This window comes from Stylophora pistillata, chromosome 5, assembly GCF_964205215.1.
Source record: "Stylophora pistillata chromosome 5, jaStyPist1.2, whole genome shotgun sequence".
Classification (NCBI taxonomy): domain Eukaryota; kingdom Metazoa; phylum Cnidaria; class Anthozoa; order Scleractinia; family Pocilloporidae; genus Stylophora; species Stylophora pistillata.
The window spans coordinates 38,772,020-38,797,532 of NC_142523.1; the positions used below are offsets into that span (position 1 = coordinate 38,772,020).

At 37.5% G+C, this 25,513-nt stretch overlaps 2 protein-coding genes and 1 long non-coding RNA gene across 3 annotated transcripts; all 3 read left to right on the forward strand.

Annotated features, from left to right (window-relative positions):
- The first annotated feature begins 663 nt into the window (after positions 1-663).
- LOC148731882 (uncharacterized) lies at positions 664-4,772 on the forward strand. Its single transcript, XM_088761484.1, has 3 exons — positions 664-1,149; positions 2,169-2,318; positions 2,396-4,772. The coding sequence occupies exons 1-3, from the start codon at positions 849-851 to the stop codon at positions 2,926-2,928; spliced, it is 984 nt and encodes a 327-aa protein (XP_088617610.1). The 5' UTR covers positions 664-848; the 3' UTR covers positions 2,929-4,772.
- Positions 4,773-9,241: 4,469 nt separating this feature from the next.
- On the forward strand, positions 9,242-12,835 carry LOC148731883 (uncharacterized). The gene is made up of 2 exons (XM_088761445.1): positions 9,242-9,583; positions 10,082-12,835. Exons 1-2 carry the CDS (start codon positions 9,283-9,285, stop codon positions 10,261-10,263), a joined length of 483 nt encoding a protein of 160 aa, XP_088617571.1. The 5' UTR covers positions 9,242-9,282; the 3' UTR covers positions 10,264-12,835.
- Positions 12,836-20,782: 7,947 nt separating this feature from the next.
- LOC148731884 (uncharacterized) lies at positions 20,783-24,427 on the forward strand. Its single transcript, XR_016002133.1, has 4 exons — positions 20,783-20,894; positions 22,553-22,614; positions 23,078-23,139; positions 23,413-24,427. It is a non-coding gene; the product is annotated as an uncharacterized LOC148731884 (long non-coding RNA).
- The last annotated feature ends 1,086 nt before the right edge of the window (positions 24,428-25,513 follow it).

A 25,513-nucleotide genomic window follows, 5' to 3' on the forward strand; every position in this document is an offset into this window, starting at 1 on the left:
GGGCGATCACTCCTATGTTTTAGACATTATAAAATAAAGTTATTCTTATCCCTATTACCAGGGAATTTTCATTGAAAATTATTTCAAACTATTTGAGAGTAACAGGTGATTATGATTTTAGTTTTATTGAAAGTGGAATGGAAGTACGTAAAAGAAAAAAAGAAAAGCTTTATTGATGATATTCCCTGTGAGAGCACCCGCCGCGCCACGACTAACGCTAAAAAGGCTCCATACAATTACTTATAATAAAATTATAAGGAATTGTTTGAAGCTCTCCGAGATACTTACAGTGCAAGCCCTGCGTGTCTTTTCGTGATATTCTTTACATTTTGTTTGATCGAGCGTTTTTTAAAACAAGCCTTTGGTTCGGTAGATTGGGCGATCACTCCTATGTTTTAGACATTATAAAATAAAGTTATTCTTATCCTTATTACCAGGGAATTTTCATTGAAAATTATTTCAAACTATTTGAGAGTAACAGGTGATTATGATTTTAGTTTTATTGAAAGCGGAATGGAAGCATATAAAAGACAAAAAACTTTTATTGTTGATATTTCCTGCACATGCAGATAAGGTACCAGTCGAAAGCCTTATTATCTGGCGATGCTTATCACATCAAAAAGATTTCATTCCTTTTTCACTTTTCTTTTCCCTATTTTAGATTTCATGCCACCAAAGAATGAAAAGTATCAATGGGTCGATATGTCAATTTAAGTATTGCGTGCAGTATGACTGTTTAAATTTGTATAATTACATTAATTAAGAAAAACTGCTAAAGCTATTGTCAGTTGGTTTTGAGGTCTTTGGGTCTCGAAAGTCGTCAAGACTGTAAGCGGTGCCGATGACAGATGGCTGTCTTCTCGTTGTGGTTCATTTTGGCATCATATTCAGTGAAAACAGCTGCTCATCGATGCAAATTGACACAGCAATCTGAACATGGCTTGGTTCTACTTGATCACGTTTACGAATCGTTCACTGTGGATCGGTTGGTTTCGTGTTACATTGCCTGCAATTCAAAGCCTGCGTGCCAAAGCCTTAACTTTAGGCTGATGGACAAAACTTGCCAGTTTAACAACGAAACTAAGATTTCCCGCCCAGCCAGTGTGAAGCAGAATGAAGGGTTTATTTATGCTGATAACCCAGATCGTGGTAAGAATATCCTTAAGGACCTATCTGGATGTATAATGTTACATTTACATTTACATAAGTCTGTCGTGGTGGAATTCAACAAACTAGTATAGGCAACCCCAATTGTTTTCCTTGTTACTTCGACGACTGCAAAAAATTAGCAGAGAAAACTAAAGGAAAGTTGAATAAAGAGGCTAAGTTTCTAAAGAAACTGCGGTGCTGCGTCGGTGAGGGTAACAAGGTAACTTGGTTATATCAACTAAGTTGAAATTGTAAATTGGCCAACGTAGAGAGAAAAAAAGCTGACGTTTCGAGCGTTAGCCCTTCGTCAGAGCGAGTGCGCTCTGACGAAGGGCTAACGCTCAAAACTTCAGCCTTTTAACACTCCACGGTGGCCAATTTACAATTTCAACTAAGTGGATATAATCAAAATACAGGAAACTTTGTTACGTAATGAATCCATTTTGTTTCAAGGTCTCGAGATTACGTAACTGGTCTGCGTCATTCAATAAAAATCTAACTTCAACCATTGAATTTGTTCAAATCTAACCTTCTATCGTTATATCGACCCACTTCAGAGCGAATGCGCTCTGACGAAGGGCCAACGCTCGAAACGTCAGCTTTTTAACCTTTTACGGTGGCCAATTATAAAATTTCAACTAAGTTGATATAACCAAATTACAGGAAACTTGGTTGCGTAATCAGTCCACTTCGTTACAAGGTCTCAAGATTACGTAACTGGTCTGCGTCATTCAATAAAAATTTAACTTTAACTGTTATATTTGCTAAAATCTAACCCTTTGTCGTCATATCAACCCACTTCTAATTGCCAAACGGCATAGACGCCACCCCATAAAGAACCTTTACTTATGGTATTTACTTTTGCATAATTGTTACCAACCGAAAATTGCGACTCAAGGCGTTCAATACCAAGTAACAGGTGCCTTAATTTGGGAAGTTTAATGGTGCTTTTAACAGTCGCATGACATGCTGCTGACGCATGCTATGTATGATGATTTCTTTGCATACTTTATTTGTAGCTTTAGTCGGGTCAGTTCCCTTTAGATCTGGAAAGTCTTGTCAAGATATTATTCAGAGGGGACATTCTACAGGGAATGGAGAGTACTGGGTCAACCCACAAGGCAATGGGAGCCCGTTCAAGGCTTTTTGTGACATGACAACTGCTGGAGGTACGGTTGCGTTTAGTGTTTCAAATTTAATATTTTTTTTCGGTATTAAGATAATTATGGTGTTTTTTAACTCAAAGGAGGCTGGATGTTGGTGTTGAACGTTATTTTGGCAAGCTCTACATCTTCATGGTGGAATGGCGTCGCCGAACAAACCTTTCACGGAATCAGTAATTATAGAAACGGCACAATGGCCTTAGCCAAAAGCGCTATGAAGCAGCTAAGAGCCCACACAAACTTCACCCAAATAAGATTTCACTGCAGCAAAGAAAAAGGAACAACATTCCACGTCGCAACGACTCTGAACAACAAAGGCGCAGAAGTGGTTCGATTTTTCAGTGGTGAAAGAGATGAAATGCCAGATTCGTGTGACTCCTTTTTTCGAATGGATGGTGATAACTCAAGGCTGGCTCAGAATTGTGCGAAATGGGCACTTCATGGTAAATGGGGACATACTAGTTATAGTGTTGGAGAGAATCGCCTGTACAACCACGCAGCATTTGTAGCCTACAAATATCACTGGTTAATTTCTTCTTTTGGTCGCTGGTTGTGTGATGATAATACTAACAATAACCTGTCAACCGGAGATTTTTGGGAAATCTATGTTCGTTGAAACTTTGTCAAAGAGAGATGTCCCTGAAATGAAGTTGAAGCAATTGCATCCCGATTGCGAGAATTTAACACACAATCAGAGCTTGATTCCACTGACGATCTCCGTAAAAAAGAACTAAGGCCATAGCCAATAATTAATTAATTTTCTAGAAGAATGTACATATCACGTACTAGTTGGTTTCTCGTTAACGTTCAAGAAATAATCTGAACAGTGAAGTTATTTAGTCTGCTCATTCGACTCATTTGCATTTATTTGAAATGTAAAGCGTCTAAATTAAATCATAACAAGCGATTAATAATAATAATAATAATAATCCATTTCTATAGCGCCTTTTCTACAAGATTCAAAGGCGCTGTTTACAAAAATTCGTTGAAGCTAGAAAGTAAGAATAATCACAAGAAATGGACATTAAAACTAGGCACTAACTACACAAGAGATAAATGTACACGATAAACAGGTTATTTATTGATTCATAAGCGTCACGATTCATAAGCTCGAATAAAAAGAAATGTTTTAAGCTTGCGTTTAAAATCGTCAATTGAGTTTGCAGATTTAATTTCCTAGGTAAGTTATTCCAAAGTTCCGGAGCAGCAACAGAAAAAGCTCGTTTACCATATGAGTTTGGATTAAAAAAGGGTTTAACTGATAGAGTTTTATTAGAGGATCTAAGATTGCGGTTGGGTGTATACAATTGAAGAAGTTCCTGTACATAGGTTGGAGCGCGATCATGTAGCACTTTGTAGGTAATTAACATAATTTTAAATTCAATGCGAAGGGAAACAGGGAGCCAGTAAAGATCTCTGAGGACTGGAGTAATATGGCAAAATCTTGGACAATGGTTGACAAGGCGAGCGGCAGAATTTTGAACATGTTAAAGCTTTCGAATAAATAGGATAGTAGGTCGTACAGTAAAGAATTGCAATAGTCAAGTTTAGAAACTACCAAGGCATGAATGATGATTTTTGCTGCATCATAAGTAAGATATCATTTGCGTATGAAGCCAATGTTACGAAGATGGAAGAAGGACGATTTACGTATACAGAGTACATTGACAGGAGGTACCCTACAAAGGGACTGATCAAAGATAACACCAATATTTCGTGCACTGGGGGAGCAGGATACGGTCTCATTTGATATATCAACAGAAGACAGTGGCGGCCGAGGACGATGGGAAAAGGATATCACGAGAACCCCAGACTTATCTTTATTTAATTTCAACTTCTTGGAAAGCATCCATGGATCGATGTCCCGAACAAAGTTTATCCGTTTGGTGTTACTCAGATTCATATCAGGAACAGAGGACGTCCTAAACGTAATATATAGCTGAGTGTCATCGGTATAATAGTGATGAAACATTTGATGTTGTCGATTAACTAAATGGAAAATAATGAACATTTCTAGTGCAACTGAAAATCTTTTTTCGAAGCACTTTTTTGTTAGTTATCCAAAGACTAGATTGTATGCTGCTGTAACTGAGTTACAATTTTGGCCCACCAATAAAAAAAGTTAAACTATGTAACTTTAGAACTAAAATACTATAACGGTCAGCGAATTCTGTCTACCAAAACACGAATAGACCTCCGGTCAAAACCGGTAATCGCAACAGTCAAGGACGAAGCATATCACGAGGAGCCGATGAGAACTCAGAATAAAAAAGCAAACAAATCGCTTGACGCGGGAAAATGCGACTGACCAAGTCGTGCTTGGGTTTAGCTTTGAATCTGATTGGTTGAGAAAACTGTGCAATTTTCAGACCAATCACAGAGCATAGTGATGCAGAACTTGCACAATTCCAGATCACTTTCGACACTTAATTGAATATTGCTTTATTAACTTACCATGAATTGGTTCCCTTTCGGCGAGGTAGTGATAGGTTTTTCTTGTAGATAGGAGTTCTTGCCCAAAGGAGATTAGCACACCTTGATGATTTATTACCTTCTTGACGAAAATACCTATTTCGTAATAAAAAGTACGTTTTAAGGTTTTGACTTTTTTATTTTGGAAATTGTATTTTTAAGTGCTTGACTTCCACAAATATTCCTCTGAGATGCGATACACTGCCAATACCCTAACTAAGATTTCTTGTGATCCTTTTGAAATAGCTTGGATATATCAAAAAAGTTGAAGTGGTAGATTGGCCACCGTAACGATTACAAAAGCTGACGTTTCGAGCGTTAGCCCTTCGACGGAGCGAATAGAGGAATTGTGGGTTGTGTGTGCTTTTAAAGGCAGAAAATGGAGCTACGTTATTGGTGGGAACATCGCAACGAGAAAAACAAGAATAAATTAGTGGAATGAAAAGCGTTCGTTGATCCCTGTGGGATTTAGACTGTCGGTTTGAAAGATGAGCTTTTGTTCAAGATTTTTACGGCTTTCCGTGCTACCTAAGTGTAAGGAAAGACCGCAGATTGCCATATGTTGCTTAGAATGATTAGGTAAATTAAAATGTCTAGCGTCGAAGGGCTAACGCTCGAAACGTCAGCTTTTGTAATCGTTACGGTGGCCAACTTACCACTTCAACTTTGTTGATATATCCAAGTTATTTCGTTACTCCCACCGAGCAGCCCCAAACAGTTTCTTTTGAAACTATCAGTCTTCAACCTTTTGAAATAGCGTTTGAGTGTTTTCAATCATTTTTCAAAATTATAAAAAGCTTCATCTCTGTTAGGGATTCTCTAACTGACTGATTCAAAAGAAGAAAGACCATAAACGTAGAAACTAAGAGCCGTTCATCTTTTCAAGTTGATAGAAATTTTTGAAGCATCACAGTTCAAATGAGACTTCAAGATGCATGCAATATGTATTTATGCACGATTTCCCTTTTTTCCCTCTTTTCTTCCCTATTTTAATTTGCACTCAGGGTCAACAAAACTGCGAGCTATCCTGAACTGTTTAATATTGCACGAAATAAACTAAAAAAAAGTGCAGTAAATTCCCTGAAGCCAGTTGGCTAAGAGGTCTTCGAATATAAAACACTTTTGAGGCTGTGGCGACTCTCGATGCCAGATGGCTGTTTTCTCTTTTTGGTTCATTTCGGCCTCATATTTGATAAACGCATTTGCTCAGCACTGTTAATTAGCACAGCGATCTGGGTATGGCTCGGTTCTTGACCGCGTACACAAATCGTTCACTCTGGATCGGTTGCACTCGTGTTAAACTGCCTGCTATTCAGAGCCTGTGCGTCAAAGCTTTAACCTTAGATTGATGGACAAAACTTGTCAGTTCAGCAACGAAACTAAGATCTCCCTCCTAGCCAGTGTGAAGCAGAAGGAAGGCGTTATTTATGTCGACAACCCAGATCCCGATGAGAATGTGTTTTAGATGCCTTAGCAAACGTCCATGCACGTTTATCGATCTTTGTCCTTTAAATGTTTAAAGTTACACATTTTCTACGGCTCTGTCTTAATGTGATGAGATAAACTTATCTGAGCCACCAAACTGAGAATCGCCTGTATGACTACGCAGCATTTGTAGTCTTTGTATTCTATTCTGATTTTGTAGTCTTGGAGAAATTTAGAATAATTTTTATTGGTATAAAAAAATACCGTACAGGTGAATAGTGCTATTCGCGCGCCTGATTGGCTTTGTAAGAAGTACTAATCACCCCCGCGCAACCGAAGAGACAAATCGCGCGTCAAAAATTTCTTTTCCGGCAACTGTTTTAGAACCGACTGAACTAAACCAACAGAAACATACCAATAATTTTGGTTTCTTTGTGGTAGATGCTAAAAGAACTACTCATTTCAGTGTCTTTCAAAGTGGTGAATATTTACCTCCACTTCGGTAAATAATTGTTTTTATAGCTTATATTGTCAATCGTTTATTGACGTACATAATGTTTACACTTAATTTTGTTGAGTGTTTTTAAAACGAGCCTTTGGATGGGAGAGTGGAGGATCACTTCTATCTATTAAAAATCAAATAAAGTTTTGGCTTATCCTTATTTCCACGGAATTTGCACTGAAAACTATTTTAAACTCTTTAAGAGAAACAGATAATTCTAATTTTAGTTTTATCGGAAGTTGAATGGACATATATAAAAGAAAAAAAAAGAGAAAAGCGTAATTGTTGTTATTATATACATACTGATACACATATACATACTGAGATTTACTGAAAAGCGGCAGAGTCAAATTTTCGTTCGCAAACCGATGTAAACCAATCAAATGTCGCGTATCGCTTTTCCCACATGTGAGGAAAGCGATACGTCCAATCAGGAGCCGCGTATCATGTTTTTTCACGTATGAGCCGTACGGCAAGTTGAAGTTTTCATTCAAGGCTGGTTGGCGCGGTTTCGTACGCCGTACAAGCCATCACTTTGCAAATAGTTTTTATTCGCATTTCTTCCATCGTTAATATTGAAAGTTCCTGTCTCGGCGAAAGCCATGAGCGAAAAGCGTTTCGTTATCCACGATTCATAACTTTTGGATGTTATTTGAGCTCTTTCACTTTTTACGAAGCTGTTTCCTTTCAGAGATTGTTGTTTGACCACATTTGTTTAAATAAAGCTTGTCATAGTTTAAGGAGGGTGTTCAATCTCAGTATGTATATAACAAACACAAAACCACACGGAAAGTGCGTGCGTACGGTGTTTACACACTCTTTGTTTTGTATCAGAAATCTCACTCGTTCGCTTCGCTCACTTGTTCGATTTCTGATACGCCACACCTCGTGTGTAAACACCGTACACGCGCACTTTCCTTGAAGTATTCTATTTTATTACATAGATACTGATGAAATACCAGGATTTCTCCTTTTACTAAAAAATCATATCTTCACCGCGCGCAGTGAAGATACTATTTTTATATTTCACGTGTGAGGATACTGGTGTGGCCATGGTTACCAACACAATTACCCAATTACAATAGAGCTTCTCGCTCAGGCGCGCGGTCGGTTGACTTAAAATTTCATCAGTATCTATATAATAAAAAGAACATTACATGGCCGCTTGGGGATACGAATTTTATCTTCTCGTGCTGAAAGTATCTCTCACGGGTGAGCGCAGCGCTCACTCGTGAGAGATGCTTTCAGCACGAGAAGATAAAATTCATATCCCCAAGCGGCCATGTAATATCCTCTATGTATGCCATGTTTATGCAGATGAGGTACCAGTCGTGAGCCCTGTCGTATGACGATGTTTATCACAGCTAAAGATCCCTGTGAGATATTTTACTCCAGCTAAGTACGTGCGTCCTTTTTCAAAATAGCCTTGTGTGTTACACTTTAGTTTACGGTGGCCAATTTATCATTTCAACTTTGTTGATATATCCAAATAATTTCGTTACCCCCACCGACGCAGCCCCAAACAGTTTCTTTAGAAACTATCAGCCTTTATTCATTTCTATTCCTGACAGCCGAGGATTTTAAATTTTTCAAATTTTCGCATCTATGTCAACTAAAAGCAATCCTCGCGGTAAGGCGATGTTGTGCTTCAGCAAACTTATATGGTTTACAAAAAACAATTATTCACCTCAGTGCCAGTGAAAGTAGTGGATATTTACCTCACCTTCGGTAAATAGTTGTTAATTATAGCTTATATTCTTCATCGTTCATCTGCCTACATATTGTTTACATTTAGTTTGGTCAAGTGTTTTTTAAAACGAACCTTTGGTTTGGGAGGTTGGGCAATCACTTCTATGTTTTAGACATTAAATAAAGTTATTCTCATCCTTATTACTACGGAATTTTCACTGACAATTATTTCAAACTCTTTGAGAGTAACACGTGATTATGATTTTATTTTTATTGAGAGCGGATGATGCAAGTATGTAGAAGAAAAAAAGAAGCTTCATTGTTAATATACCCTCTACATCTAGTGGTAGTCAAGAGCCTTATTATCTGGCGATGTTTATTTATATCATAGTAGAAAATTCCGTGCGGGATATTTTACTCTAACTGAGATTAGCTAACTCCCTTTTCAAATAACGTTTGTGCACTTTTGTTCCTGTTTTTCCGAGATATAAAACATGTACCACTGCTAGATAATCGTTAAATGATAGATTGAAAGATTTACTACAAAAGTAGATTTTTGCAGCCGACCATGATCTTAAATTGTTAAACATTTACGAAATTTCAGAGTTGAACTGCAAACTCAAAATACAAATGTTATAAATATTTTAAAAAGTTTAATTAAATTTTCACTTTTTTTTATTCCTTAATTTGGATTTCATGCCACAAAAGATGCAAAGTATCAAAGGGTCTATTCGTCAATTTAGGTACTGTGTGCAGTATAACTGTTTAAAGTTGCATGATTTCTGGATATTAATTGAGAAAGATTGCTAAAGCTATTGTCAGTTGGTTTTGAGGTCTTTGGGTGACAAAAATCGTCGAGACTGCAAGCACTGCCGATGACACATGGCTGTTTTCTCGTTGTGGTTCATTTTGGCATCGTATTCAATGAAAGCATTTGCTCAGCAATGCAAATTAACACAGCGATCTGAACATGGCTTGGTTCTACTTGATCACGTTTACGAATCGTTCACTGTGGATCGGTTGGCTTTGTGTTACATTGCCTGCAATTCAAAGCCTGCGTGCCAAAGCCTTAACTTTAGACTGATGGACAAAACTTGCCAGTTTAACAACGAAACTAAGTTTTCCCGCCCAGCCAGTGTGAAGCAGAATGAAGGCTTTATTTATGCTGATAATCCAGACCGTGGTAAGAATATCCTTAAGGACCTGTTTGGATTTTTAATGTTACATTTATAGTTACATGGATCTGCAATGGTGTAATTCAACAAAATAGTGTGAGCAACCACAATTGTTTTTCTTGTTACTTCGAAAACTGCAAAAAATTTCAAGAGGAAATTACAGGAGACTTTGTTACGTAATGAGTCCATTTCGTTACAAGGTGTCGAGATTACGTAACTGATCCGCGTCATTCAATAAACATTTATTTTCAAACATTAAAATTGGTTGAAACATAACCTTCTATTGTCATATCGACCAATTTCTAACTGCCAAACTGCATAAATGCTACCCCGTCAAGAACCTTTAGTTAAAATTTTGTATACCAACCACAAATTACGATTTAAAGTGTTCAATACCTAGTGACAGTTACCTTAATTTAAGAAGTTCAATTGTGCCATTTACAGTCGTATGACATGTTGTTGACGCACTCTAAGTATTATGATTTTTTTGCATACTTTATTTTTAGCTTTGGTCGGGTCAGTTCCCTTTAGATCTGCAAAGTCTTGTCAAGATATAATCCAGAGGGGAGATTCTACAGGGAATGGAGAGTACTGGATCGACTCAGGAGAAAACGGGAGCCCCTTTAAGGCTTTTTGTGACATGACAACTGATGGAGGTACGGTTGTGTTTTGTTTTTCCAGTTTTTGAATTTTTTTTTCAAGAATAAAAATCATTATGGTGTTTTTTGACTCAAAGGAGGCTGGATGTTGGTGTTGAACGTTATTTTGGGAAGCTCTCGATCCCTATGGTGGAATAGAGTCGCCGAACAAACCTTTCAAGGAATCAGTAACTATAGAAACGGCACAATGGCCTTAGCCAAAAGCGCTATGAAGCAGCTAAGAGCCCACACAAACTTCACCCAAATAAGATTTCACTGCAGCAAAGAAAAAGGAACAACATTCCACGTCGCAACGACTCTGAACAACAAAGGCGCAGAAGTGGTTCGATTTTTCAGCGGTGAAAGAGATGAAATTCCAGATTCGTGTGATTCTTTTTTTCGCATGGATGCCGATAACTCAAGGCTGGCTCAGAATTGTGCGAATTGGGCATATCAAGGTAAATGGGGACATACTAGTCATAGTGCTGGAGAGAATCGCCTGTACAACCACGCAGCATTTGTAGGCGGCAAATATCACTGGGTGATTTCTTCTTTTGGCCACTGGCTGTGTGATGATAATACTAACAATAACCTGTCAACCGGAGATTTTTGGAAAATCTATGTTCGTTGAAACTTTGTCACAGAGAGATGTCCCTGAAATGAAGTTGAAGCAATTGCATCCCGATTGCAAGAATTTAACTCACAATCAGAGCTTGATTCCAATGACGATCTCCGTGAAAGGGAACTCAGGCCATAGCCATTAGTTAATTAATTTTCTAGAAGAATGCACATATTGCGTACTAGTTGATTTCTCGTTAACGTTAAAGAAACAATCTGAACAGCGAAGTTATCTAATCTGCTCATTCGACTCATTTGCATTTATTTGAAATGTGAAGCGTCTAAATTAAATCGTAACAAGCGATTAATAATGATAATAATCCATTTATATAGCGCCTTTTCTACAAGATTCAAGGGCGCTGTTTACAAAAATGTGTTGAAGCTAGAAAGTAAGAATAATCACAAGAAATTGACATTAAAACTAGGCACTAACTACACAATAGATAAATATACACGATAGACAGGTTATTTATCGATTCATAAACGTCACGATTTATAAGCTCGAATAAAAAGAAATGTTTTAAGTTTGCGTTTAAAATCGCCAATTGAGTTTGCAGATTTAATTTCCTCAGGTAAGTTATTCCAAAGTTCCGTAGCAGCAACAGAAAAAGCTCGTTTACCATATGAATTTAGATTAAATAGGGTTTAACTGATAGATTTTTATTAGAGGGTCTAAGATTGCGGTTGGGTGTAGACACTTGAAGGAGTTCCTGAATATAGATTGGAGCGCGATCATGTAGCACTTTGTAGGTAATTAATATAATTATAAATTCAATGCGAAGGGAAACAGGGAGCCAGTGAAGATCTCTCAGGACTAGAGTAATATGGCCAAAATGGGTGACAAGGCGAGCAGCAGAATTTTGAACATGTTGAAGCTTTCGAATAAGATAGGATGGTAGGCCGTACAATAAAGAATTACGATAATCAAGTTTAGAAACTACCGAGGGATGAATAATGATCTTTGCTGCATCATAAGTAAGATATTTGCGTATGAAGCCAATGTTACGAAGATGGAAGAAGGACGATTTACAGACTGCATTGAGATGAGGTACCATACAAAGGGAATGATCAAAGATAACACGAATATTTCGTGCACTGGGGTAGCAGGATACGGTCTCATTTGATATATCAACAGAAGACAGTGGCGGCCGAGGACGATGGGAAGAGGATATCACGAGAACTTCAGACTCATCTTTATTTCATTTCAACTTGTTGGAAAGCATCCATGCATCCATGTCCCGAACACAGTTTACGAATTTGGTGTTACTCAGATTCATATTAGGAACAGACGACGTCCTGAACGTAATATATAGCTGAGTGTCATCGGCATAAAAATGATAGAAGATTTGATGTTGTCGATGAACTAAATGGAAAATAATGAACATTTCTAGTGCAACTGAATATATTTTTTGAAGTACTTTTTTCAGTGTTAGTTATCCAAAGACTAGATTGTATACTGCTGTAGCCGAGTTACAATTTTGGCCCACAAATAAGAAAAGTTAAACGTATGTAATTTTAGAACTATTATACTATAACAGTCAGCGAACTCTGTCTACGAAAACACGAATAGACCTTCGGCCAACACCGAAACAATCGGAAAAAACCAAGGACGAAGCATAGAACGAGGAGTCGATGAGAACTCAAAATGAAAAAAATAAACAAATCGCTTGACGCGGGAAAACGCGACTGACCAAGTCGTGCTTGGGTTTAGCTTTGAATCTAATTGGTTGAGAAAACTGTGCGATTTTCAGACCAATCACAGAGCAGAGTGATGCAGAACTTGCGCAATTCCAGATCACTCTCCACACTATATTGAAAATTGCTTTACTATCCTAGCATGGATTACTTAACTTTCGGTGAAGTACTGAAGTGTTTTTCTTGTAGATCATAGGAGTTCACGCCCACAGGCGATTAGTATACCTTGATGATTTATCACCTTTTTGACGAAAATATCTATTTTTATAGTTTGGAAATTGTACGTTTAGGTAATTGACTTTTGTTTGACTCAGAAAAAAAAAATTGAAAAAGGAGACCCTGCGAAGGATGAAAGTATACTAAACGGAGAGATTCAGTGCAGGTTTTTCCCCTTTTGTCACAGATACAATAAGGCCTTATAATTGACTAGTACCTTAAATGCTAAAAGGGCTCATTAAATAAACAAAGGCTTAACTACTCGGAAGCCGCTTACATGCATTTGAGCTGGCAATGGAGAACCTTATTAGCAGCCCATCCGCAACGATTCCTGTCAGATGCGATTCCCAGCTGATGCCCCAACTAAGATTTCTTGTGACCCTTTTGAAATAGCGTTTGAGTATTTTCTATCATTTGTCAAGATATAAAAAGCTTCATCTCTGTTAGGGATTCTCTAACTGATCGATTCAATAGAAGAAAGACCATAAAGGTAGAAACTAAGAACTATTCATCTTTTCAAGTCGATAAAAATTTTTGAAACATCACGGTTCAAATGAGACTACAAGATGCACACAAGATGTAAAAATGAACGATTTCCCTTATTTCCCTTTTTTTTCTTTCCTTTTTTGCACTTTGGGTCGACAAAACCGCGAGCTATCCTGAACTGTTTAATATTGCATGAAATAAACAAAAAGTGCTATAAATGTCCTTAAACCAGTTGGCTTAGAAGTCTTCGAATAGAAAACACTTTTGAGGCTGTGGTCACTCTCGAGCCAGATGGCTGTTTTCTCGTTTTGACTCATTTTGGCCTCATATTCGATGAACACATTTGCTCAGCACTGTTAATTGACACAGCGTTCTGAGTATGGTTTGGTTCTACTTGGTCACGTATACAATTCGTTTACTGTGGATCGGTTGCATTCCTGTTACACTGCGTGCTATTCACAGCCTGTGTGTCAAAGCTTTAACCTTAGGTTGATGGACAAAACTTGTCAGCACAATAACAAAACTAAGATTTCCCGCCCAGCCAGTGTGAAGCAGAATGAAGGGTTTATTAAAAAATAAAAATAAAAAAGCATTTATATAGCGCTAAGCCCGACTAGTTCTTCGTAGCGCTTTACAAAATTAAAGACTAATTAACATAGCAATTAAATTATTCCTGCTGACAACCCAAATCGCGTTGAGAATGTGTTTTAGATGCCCCAGGAAACGCCCATGCATGTTTATCGACCTTTGTCTTTTAAACGTTTGAGGTTACATATTTTGCATGGCTCTGTCTTAATGTATTTAGATCAACTTGTTTGAGCCACTACAATTTAAAACTTTGTTACTGTGATTGCTGATGAAATCACTTGGAAAAATTATTAGCATCTAAAATTATCCTCTGACAATATGCCTGACGTTTACAGCCTTGTATTTTGAATCTCCTAGATTTTCACATCTAGGTCAACTAAAAGGAATCCCCACGGATCCGGCTGTAATGTAGCTCAGGAAACATACATGATCTTGTCACGTGCACTTCCTCTTTATACACACGAAACCGACTCCCGGTTTCCACCAAGTCCTTGACTAGTGTTCTCCAGTTTCACTCTAACTTGGTCAATGTCAAGCTTTAAGGGCGCCAGCGCTTTAAATGTAAATAAACATACCTCAAACCTGCCATGTTCATTCTGACTTTGTAAGCTAGTGTAAGTATGGATATTAGTCTTGGACATATTTAGGGTAATTTTCATCGGTATGTACACACAGGCGAATAGTGCTGTTTGCATGCCCTGATTGGCTGGTTCGGAAGTGGTTAGCAAGTACTATTCACTTTCGAGTGGCTGAAGAGACAAATCTCGCGTCAAAGATTTAATTTCCGACTAATTGTTATTGGTACACTGACAGAAATAGACTAATACTTTTGGTTTCTGTGGTATATACTAAAAGAGTTGTTTACCTCAATGTCAGTGAAAGTGGTGGATATTTACCTCCAATTCGGTGAATAATTGTTAACTATAGCTTATATTCTCTATCGTTCATTTACGCACTCATTGTTTACATTTAGTTTTGTCGAGCGTTTTATAAAAGAAGCCTTTGGCAAAGGAGATGGGCGAAGGTATGTATTCTCATTTCTATGTTTTAGACATTGAATAAAGTTATTCTTATCCTTCTTACTGAAAATTATTTCAAACTCTTTGAGAGTAACAGGTGATTATGATTTTAGAATTATTGAAAGTGGAATGGACGTACGTAAAAGAAAAAAAAAAAAAAGCTTCATTGTTGATATTCCCTGTACATGCAGATGAGAAGCCAGTCGAGAGCCTTATTGTCTGGCGATGTTTATCATATCAAACGGTGAAAAATCTCTGTGGGATATGTTACTCTAACCGAGGTTGCCTAATTCCCTTTTAATGATAACATTTGTGCAGTTTTGTTCGTGTCTTTCTGAGATATAGAACATACATACCTTTGCTAGATAGTCATTAAATGGTAGATTTAAAAAAATTTGCTACAGAGGTATATTTGTTAAACGTTCACAAATTGTCAGAGTTGAGCTGCGAACTCAAGATACAAATGTTATAAATTTTTTAAAAGGTTTAATTCCTTTTTCACTGTTTTTCCCCCTATTTTGGATTTCATACCATAAAAGAATGAAAAGTATCAAAGTATCGATCCGTCAATTGAAGTATTGTGTGCAGTAGAACTGTTTAAAATTGAATGAGTACTACACATTAATTTTGAAAGAGTGTTAAAGCTACAGCCAGATGGTTTTGGGGTCTTTGGGTCACGAAAATCGTCAAGACTGCAAGCGCTGTCGATAACAGATGGCTGTTTTCTCGTTTTGGTTCATTTTGGCATCGTATTCAGTGAAAACATTTGCTCAGCGATGCAAATTGACACAGCGATCTGAAAATGGCTTGGTTCTACTTGAGCATGTTTACGAATCGTTCACTGTGGATCGGTTGGTTTCGTGTTACGTTGCTTGCAATTCACAGCCTGCGTGCCAAAGCCTTAACTTTAGGCTGATGGAAAAAACTTGGCAGTTTAACAACGAAATTGTGATTTCCCGCCCAGCCAGTGTGAAACAGAATGAAGGGTTTATTTATGCCAACAACCCAGATCGTGGTAAGAATATCTTTATGGCATTGTTTGGATGTTTAATGTTACATTTACAATTACATGGGTCTGCCATGGTGTAATTCAACAAACTAGTATGAGCAACCACAATTGTTTTCCTTCTTACTTCGACAAATGCAAAAAATTAGAAGAAAAAATTACAGGAGACTTGGTTACGTAATGAATCCACTTTGTCCTAAGGTCTCGAAATTACGTAATTGGTCACGTCACTCATCAAAAATTAAACTTCGACCGTTTTATTTGCTAAAATCTAACCTTCTATCGTCATATCGACCCATTTCTAACTGCCAAGCAGCATAGTTGCTACCCCATCAAGAACTTTTTGGTATTATACTTCTGCATGCTGGTTACCAACCGAAAATTACGATATGAAGCGTTCAATACCTAGTAACAGGTGGGTACCTTAATTTAGGAAGTTTCAGTGTACTATTTACAGTCGCATGACATGTTGCTGACGCATCCTAAGTATGATGATTTGTTTGCATATTTATTTTTGGCTTTAGTAGGGTCAGTTACCTTTGGAACTTGTCAAAATATAATTCAGAGGGGCGATTCTAAAGGAAATGGAGAGTACTGGATCGACCCACAAGGCAATGGGAGCCCCTTCAAAGCTTTTTGTGACATGACAACAGCTGGAGGTACGATTGTGTTTTGTTTCCAGTTATGGATTTTTTTTGTCGGTATTAAAATGATTATGGTTTTTTTTTTTTTTTAACTCAAAGGGGGCTGGATGTTGGTGTTGAACGTTATTTTGGCAAGCTCCCGATCTTCATGGTCGAATGGCGTTGCCGAAAAAACCTTTCAGCCGAATCAGTAACTATAGAAACGGCACAAGGGCCTTAGCCAAAAACGCTATGAAGCAGCTAAGACCCCACACAAACTTCACACAAATAAGATTTCACTGCAGCGAAGAAAATTAATTGCTGGTATGCCCTGTATATGTAGATGAGGTACCAGTCGTGAACCCTGTCGTATGGCGATGTTTGTCACATCATAGTTAAAAAATCACTGTGGGATATTTACTCCAGCTGAGACTACGTGCGTCGCTTTTCAAAACAACCTTGTGTGTTTTGTCCGTGTTTTTTGAGTTATAAAACAAATATACCACTGCTAGATAATCGTCAAATGAAAGATTGAAAGACTTTTATATTGACAGAAATGAATTAATACTTTTGGTGTCTGAGTGGTTTATTCTAAAACATTATTCACCTCAGTGTTAGTGAAAGTGGTGGGTATTTTACCCCCACTTTTGGTGAATAATTGTGAGTTATAGCTTATATTCTCCATCGTTAAATATCGTTCGAATCTAGTTTTCTCCAGTGTTTTTAAAACAAGCCTTTTGTTTAAGAGACTCAGCGATTGCTTCTATGTTTTAAACATTAAATAAATTTATTCTTATCCTCATTTCCACAGAATTTGCTCTGAAAATTACTTAAAACTCTTTGAGAGTAACAGATAATCGCAATTTTAGGTTTAACGAAAGTGGAATTGAAGTATATGGAAAAAAAAAAAAGAAAAAAAAGAAAAGCTTTATTGTCGACATGCCCCTCAACGTACATGCAGGTGAGGTAACAGTCGAGAGCCCTGCTCTATGGCGATGTTTATAATATCAGAGTAAAAAATCCCTCCGGGAAATGTTACTCTGACAGAGGTTACGCGCCTCTCTTTTCAAAATAATGTTGGTGTATTTTTTTTCGTGTTGGTTTTCAGTTATAAAACATATACCACAGCTAAAAAGTTGTTAAATGATTGATTTAAAGAATAGTAATGATATTGACAGAAACATAATAATACTTTTGGTCCCTGCGTGGCTTATACTAAAGCAATTATTCACCTCAATGTTAGTAAAAGTGATGGCTATTAACCTTTACTTCTGTGAATAACAGTTAATCATAGCTTACATTCTCCAACGTTAAATTTTGTCGAGCGTCTCGTAAATAAGCCCCTGGATTGGGAGACTGGGCGATCACGCCCATGCTTTAATATTATTTAATCATTTAATATTATTTATTATTATTATTATTACTATTATTATTATTTATTTATTATTATTATTTAATTATTATCCTTATTTCCACGGATTTGGCACTGAAAATTATTTCAAACTCTTTGATCATGAGAGGAACAAGTTCCTGCAGTTTTGTTGTTTATCAAAAGTGGAATGCAAGTACGTCAAAAATAGAGAAAATTTTAATTAACGATATTCCGTGTACATGCAGGTGAGGTACCATCCGAGAGCCCTTTCGTATGGCGATGTACCACCTTAAAATAGAAAACAACCCTGTGCGATATTTTACTCTAACTGAGGTAACGTGCCTCTCTTTTTAAAATAACCATTGTGTCTTTTTTTCGTGTTTTTCTGAGTTATAAAACATACATACCACTGCCAGATAGCCGTTGAATGATCAAGTTAAAGATTTGCTACAAATTAAAGGTAGAATTTGGAGACGACCTTGCTCTTGAATCATTCAACATTCACGAGATGTAAGAGTTTAACTACAACCTTTTTAAAAGATGTTTTTCCCTTTCTTTTTTTTTTTTTTTCCCTTTTTTGGATTCCAAGCCACAAAAGAATGGAAGCAGTCAAAGGGTCTTACCGTTAATTGAATTACTTTACGTATCGTATCACTATTTAAAATTGCACAATATCATAACATTAATTAGGAAAACATACTAATAGCTCTAAATTCTCCAAACCCAGTTGGTTTTGAAGTATTTGATAAAGTAAATCGTCACGACTGCAGGCTCTGTCGATTACAGATGGCAGTTACTCGTTTTGGTTCATTTTGGCATTGTATTCAGTGAAAACATTTGCTCAGCGATGTAAATTGACACAGCGATCAGAACATGGCTTGGTTCTACTTAATCATGTTTGCAAAACGTTCACTGTGGATCGGTTAGTTTCGTGATATATTGCCTACAATTCCCAGCCTGCGTGCCAAAGCCTTAACTTTAGGCTGATGGACAAAACTTGTCAGTTTTAACAACGAAACTAAGATTTCCCGCACAGCCAGTGTGAAGCAGAATGAAGGGTTTATTTGTGCTGATAATCCAAATCGTGGTAAAAGTATCTTCCAGTTATATATGAGAACACTTGTCAAAATTTGACGATCTTTGTCCGCTTAAAAAAATTTAAGGTTACATTTTTTACATGGTTCTGCGGTGGTGTAATGAAGCAAACGTGTCTTGTGCTATTTGCAGTATAATGACATTTCGCTGACACATGCAAAGTATGATTTAGTTGCCTCTTTTCGTTGCAGCTTTACTCGGGTCAGCCTCCTTAATAGCTGCAAAGTCATGTCAACATATCATTTAGAGTGGAGATCCCACTGTGAATGGAGAGTACTGGGTCGACCCACAAGGCGATGGGAACTCCTTCAAGGCTTTTTGTGACATGACAACTCATGGAGGTACGGTTGTAATTGTGTTTTCAGCTTTTTTTTTCCTTTTTTAGAAATATATCATATATAACAACAAAGGCTTTCTTAATTTCAAAGTAGGCTGGATGTTGGTGTTGAACGTTATTTTGAGAAGCTCCTGATCTTCATTTTGGAATGGCGTCGCGGAAAAACATTTCAAGGAATCGGTAACTATAGAAAGGGCACAATGGCTTTAGCCAAAAGCGCTATGAAGCAGCTAAGAGCCCACACAAGCTTCACCCAAATAATATTTCACTGCAGCAAAGAAAAAAGACCAATATTCCACGTCGCAATGTCTCTGAACAACAAAGCTGCATAAGTGGTGCGATTTTTCAGCGGTGAAAGAGATGAAATGCCAGACTCGTGTGACTCCTTTTTTCGTGTGCATGGCAATAACTAAAGGCTGGATCAGAATTGTGCGACATGGGCACTTCATGGTAAATGGGGACATACTGAGTATGGTGCTGTAGGGAATCGCCTGTACATCCACGCAGCATTTGTAGCCTTTAAATGTCAGTGGACAATTTCTACCTCAGACAGATGGTTTTGTGATGATAATGAGAACTACAACCTGTCAACCGGAGATTTTTGGAAAATCTATGTTTGTTGAAACATTGTCACGGAGGGCAGTCTCTGAAATGAAGTTGACGCAGTTGCATCCTGATAGCGAGTATTTAACGCACAGTCAGAGCTTGATTCCACTGACGATGTCCGTGAAAAAGGAACCCGGACCATGGCCAATTTTCATAAAGAATGCACCTATCGTGTACTTGTTAAACTCTTGTTAACGTTTTAGAAATAAGCCTAATAGCGAAGTTATCTAGTCTGCTCATCCGACTTATTTGCATTTACTTGAAATGCGAAACGCGTAAACTAAATCATTGCAAATGATTAACTAGACGGAAAAGTATTCAAATTTCTTGTGCGACTGAAATATTTTTTCAGCATTTTGTGGTATTTATCCAGACTATATTTTATGCTGCCATAACAGAGTTACAATTTTGGCCCACACGTAGAAAAAAAGGTAAACCTATATAACTTAAGAAATAAAATACTATAACGGTCATCGAACTCCGTCTACAAAAACACAAATAGAATGCATTTTAAATTGGTGTACTTAAACCTCTCGTTAAAACCGAAGTAATCACAACAGCCAATCAGAAAAACAAAAAATATCGCGAGGAGCCGATGAGAACTCAGGATAAAAACAAGCAATTTTCTTGAAGGTGGGAAAGCGCGAATGACCAAGTCGTGCATAGGTTTAGCTTTAATTCTAATTGGTCGAGAAAACGCCGCGATTTTTCACACCAATCACAGAGCGGAGTGATGCAGAACCTGCACAATTCCGGAAGCAAAAGCAATATCGCGATAACAACCATGGGACGCGTAGAACCCGTATTTAGACAAAAGTTAAATATCTAATTTCCAAGATTAGAATTACAACTGTAATTTGTGTAAAATAAAAGCGCGCGACATCTCCACATACGCTTTTGTGACGTCAGTTGCATGTAATAGTGCTACACTTAAGTCGCACGTCTGCTAACGTCTGCTAATTTCGAAAGAGAGAAAGTTTCACAAAAATTTTTCAGTGGCCATGGCTTCTCAAAATGCAGGTAAGTTTAAAAAATTCTTCCCTGAAAGTCCACGATGAGCGGTTCTGACTATGTATCGAGATCGTAGCGAACTATGGAGAATGCTTTAACAGGCTGATCCAGTGCGGTATATATATTCTCATCTTCAAAACAATGAAAGAGCTGCAAGTACGACGCAATCATCTTGAAAAGCTTATAGCAGGATTTCAATCATTGTTTGTAAAATAGGTTTATCATTATTGAATCGATTTGCATGAGTCGCAAAAATAGAGGACGTTTTGAAAATAGACGGGAGGAATTGAGATTACTTTCTTGGAATTCTTTGCAAAATTGAAACATTTGAATAGTGTTGGACTAAGTATGTTGCTCGTGATGCTTCAGTTTTCTTTTTGTTTTTGTCACATATGACTGAAGAGTGCTTTTCCGGGCTAGATTTGTTAACCATTTGTTAAATGTTAAGTTCGTTGTAATGGTGGCTGTTTACAAAACAAACGGTTTGGGCGCGTGCAACTGTTGGCGTTAGCGCCACTTCGAGTAACATTCGTTATACCGATCTTTAGTTATCACGCTGCCATTAAGGTGGCTGAACACAGTTTTTGCGCGCGCTTTTGCTGATGCAATTCAGCGCGCGCACAAGGACTGCAAAAAAACAAACATGCTGTCAATAGAGCGATCATTTTATTTACTCAACACGTGTCTGCACTATGTGTGCTATTTTTCGCTAGAGTTGGCCCAGTGTATTGAGGGCTTTAATCTTTTATTACAACGACATGTAAGAAAAGTTAATGGTGCAAAGAACCCAGCAATTCTCAGCATTTTTGTCGTTACTGAAACAACCTAGTTAAATGTAACGCATGCGTAGTAGGTAAAAAAATGCGATTGAATGAAAAATTGCTTTCTCGGAAATATCCCTATTTCTTGAGAACCACTCATTACAATTCCACGAAATTTGGCACGAAAATACTTTAGGAAATAAGTAACTGGAGTATTTAAAAAAATTGATTCTTAACAAAGGAAATTCCAGATAATCGAGTGAACCTATAACAAGGGTAATTAGAGATTTCTCTGTTAAATTGTTAGCAAAATGGCGTTAACTTGTGAGTATCGTTACAAACTCGTTGCATGCAAATTATAAAGAAAATTTAATGACTAGATTTTCTACAAATACACAAAACCGATCTTAAAGGCCTGTTTATATTTATTCATGTCATCATGGCAAATGCACATACGTCAGCTAAACTATCAAAAACACAAAGTTTGTGTTCTTAACTTGATTGCTGCCAGTTTTGGGGACCGAGAGATCAAGGATGTTAGAGATAATGGTGAAAGAAACACAGGTATCAAAAACTGTGTTCAGCAACCTGAAAAAAAGATCACGTGGCCGTGTGGCGAATGCGACAGTGAACTTTTATTAATCAGTTACATAGCTCCTCTAAATGAGAATAAGAAACCTTCATTTCTTAGCTACGATTGTGATATTTTGTTTATGATCTGTAATATCTACGACCGTCTTATAAACCATGAACACTTTCCTGTTACAGACTCTGGCTGAAAATTTGACTAAGCTTCATAAGGATATGAAAGTTTTCCGCGTAGATGGAACATCAGCGAATAGCGAGTTTTCATGTTTATAATGAAAACAATTAATGATTCTTATTACTGCCTTTTTTATTTCTTAGATCCTCGTCAAAGTCAAGAAGAACTTGAAAAACTTCTCTCCGCTTTGGAGGAAGACAATAGGGTAAAAACATAACTTTTTCATCTTCCAAACAGCACTAAGTATAAGAACCTTCAACTAAATGTGAGAATTCACTTAAGTTTTCTGCATACAAAATTTGGAACTACAATTTTCTCTTCCTGTTTGGAGCCTTAGACTTCTCGAAGACTTCATTCACAGCGAAATTTTGTATTTAATTTAGTCAAGTATGTACATTCTTGCACCTTAATAGACGACGATGGACCCGAGTCTCTGTATCTACATCGATAGTCAATCGTTTAGCTATCTATTCAGTTTTTGTTTGCCCGTTAATGTTTCCTCATCTTCCACTAACCCTCTGTGCGAACGCGCGCACAGCCTTAACTTCACGCATCTGAAAGTGCCTCACATGAAAAGTTTTGGAAGTTAAAAGAAACAGTATATCTGGATCACGATTGAAATTATTTGAACTACTAATACTTAGTAAACTTTTTGCTCTTAAATTCAGAAATTGGAGATAGATCTGAGTGCTCAAAACAAGAAAATCGTCAACATATCGGCATTCCGTGCGTGAGTAGTAAATAAATGATGCAAATAACTTATTCATTAAAGAAATTCATGGTTAGTTTTGCATACCGTCCCAGACAATATTAAAAGCTACTTTGCAGAATTTCTCCTGAAACAATTAACAATTAGATTGAGAGCTCGAAATTTCTATCGCGTGATATTTCCAGTTTTAGTCCCATTTCGATAGATAGTTAAAATCAACCAAATTATAATCTTCTCTCAAAGTTTTCCCATCGTCCTCAAGAAAGTTGATAAAACGGCTTTTTTCGATTTCAGGGATACTAGACGGGCTATGGCCGAGGAGTTAGTGAGACTTGAGACGGAAAGAGATAATTTACTGGTATGAGATAATCATTGTTGATGCTGCCAGTGTATGATTGCCAATAGGCGGTCTAGTTAGTAAAACAATGCTACTGAAATTACAAACTGTGGAGATACGCACATCGTATACTGTATTGGGAAGACTATAGACGAAGTGGCAGCTGCGTTAAATCAATCCCGAAAAGAGTTGTATGCCTGGTGCGTGAAGAACAGGCTAACGCCACACCCAAAGAAATCAGAATGTATGCTAATTTATAGAGGATCGTTCACTGGCCCTCTACCACCGACATACCTCTGAGGTAACAACTTAGAATGGATTACACATAGTTGACTTTTGGGTGTGACCATCGATCACAAGCTTGGCTGGTCCACACATATAAAGGAACTGAAGAAGAGTTTCGCTGATAAACTAAGCCTTATAAAGAAGAGCAGATTCTTACCTAAACAGGATCTCTGAAACCTGTATTTTTAAGTTATAATTCCTGCAGTAATGTACGGCATATCCATATGGGGAGGTAGAAACCGCGAAGACGACCTCGATTGACTTGAAAGACTACACTGAAGGGCAGCAAGAGCCATTTTCAATTTTGCTAAGGATATACAGTCAGCGGAAGTTCTCACCAGGGCTAAATGGGACACTCTAAGAACTTTCTATAAACAATCTATCCTGAAACTAACTTATAAGGTGTACCACAATGATTTACCATCCTGTATGACAGCACATATTGGGAAATCGCAAACCTCGTATAATTTAAGGAACAGTCTTAAGTTGGAAATCCCACCTTTCAAATCGAATATCAAAAAGCATTCCATATCTTGTAGAGGTTCAGTTTTGTGGAATTATCTGCCAATCGAGTGTCGTAACGCGCATAGTGTGAAAAGTTTCTCCAGGGTGATTATAAAGCTTCCTTTGGTCAGGGACATTGACTTTTCTAACTTATTCTGTAAAAGATAGCTCCTCCCTAAAAGAAGTATTTTTAGGTCTATAATTTTATTAACTAGATAATACTATCAATCATTAATCTAAGCATTATATTACGTTTACACATAAGTCTTATTTTATATTATATTACAACTATTGTTTATGTATCTTTTTATTTATCTACTTATACGCGACCCCACAAGCTGCATAGCTTCAATATTTATCGCTTGAATAAAGGTTTTACTTACTTACTTACTATCCGTAGATCTCGCGAGTCTAGGAGGGTTGTTTTCTTCAGTGGCACGAAGCAAAGGGAGGGTCCGTGGTTCAGGGGGGTCAGGGGGGTCAGGGGGTCCGGGCGCCTTCGGGTCCAGATTCCCCCTTCCCACTCCTGTGGGTTTTTTCACTTCTTGTCTGATATCAATATTCTTACAACGACAAGATCATATATTGCTTTTACGTTCTTTTTCTTCGTTTCTTTTTGTTATTTATCTTTAACCACGAGGGAAGGCTGGGTAGGGACATGGGTTGGTCGAAAAACATTTTAGACCCCATGTCAAAAATGACTGGATCCGGTCCTATTGGCTTTTGGTTGCTATTTAAATTATTATGACAATGCTTTCGTCAAAACACTTCGACAAGTTGACTTCGCAATGTTCCTTATTCATTTCTCACTAAATCTTTTCTCTGTGGACAGGATGAGCTGAAAAAGTTAGAGAAGGATAACGATCGAACGCTACACGAGGCAAGACTTAAAAACATGCTATTCAACCTCGTATTGTTTAATTGAATTTTCGGGTCAGTGTGAGTGTCTGACCAAATGCGCACCTACCCCTCCCCTAACCCAACACTAACACCAACTTGTTACTAGTTGACTGTTGTTGTTGGGCTAGGGGAGGGGTTCGTATGTAGTTATTTGGATTTTAGCAGATACAAGTTTTCAGTGCAGTAGTTTTCGGTTAAGAAAGGGGAATACAACTTGCAAAATTTGCTGGTTTGTACGATTTTCTCAGTTTCCCGGTGCCGATGATAGTTGTTACTCTGCAGAGCTATCTTTCAATCAGAATCGTTGACAAAAAAGAGGTTTTGTTGAACAACTGAAATGTATAAGAATCTGTCATCGCTTTCGCGTTA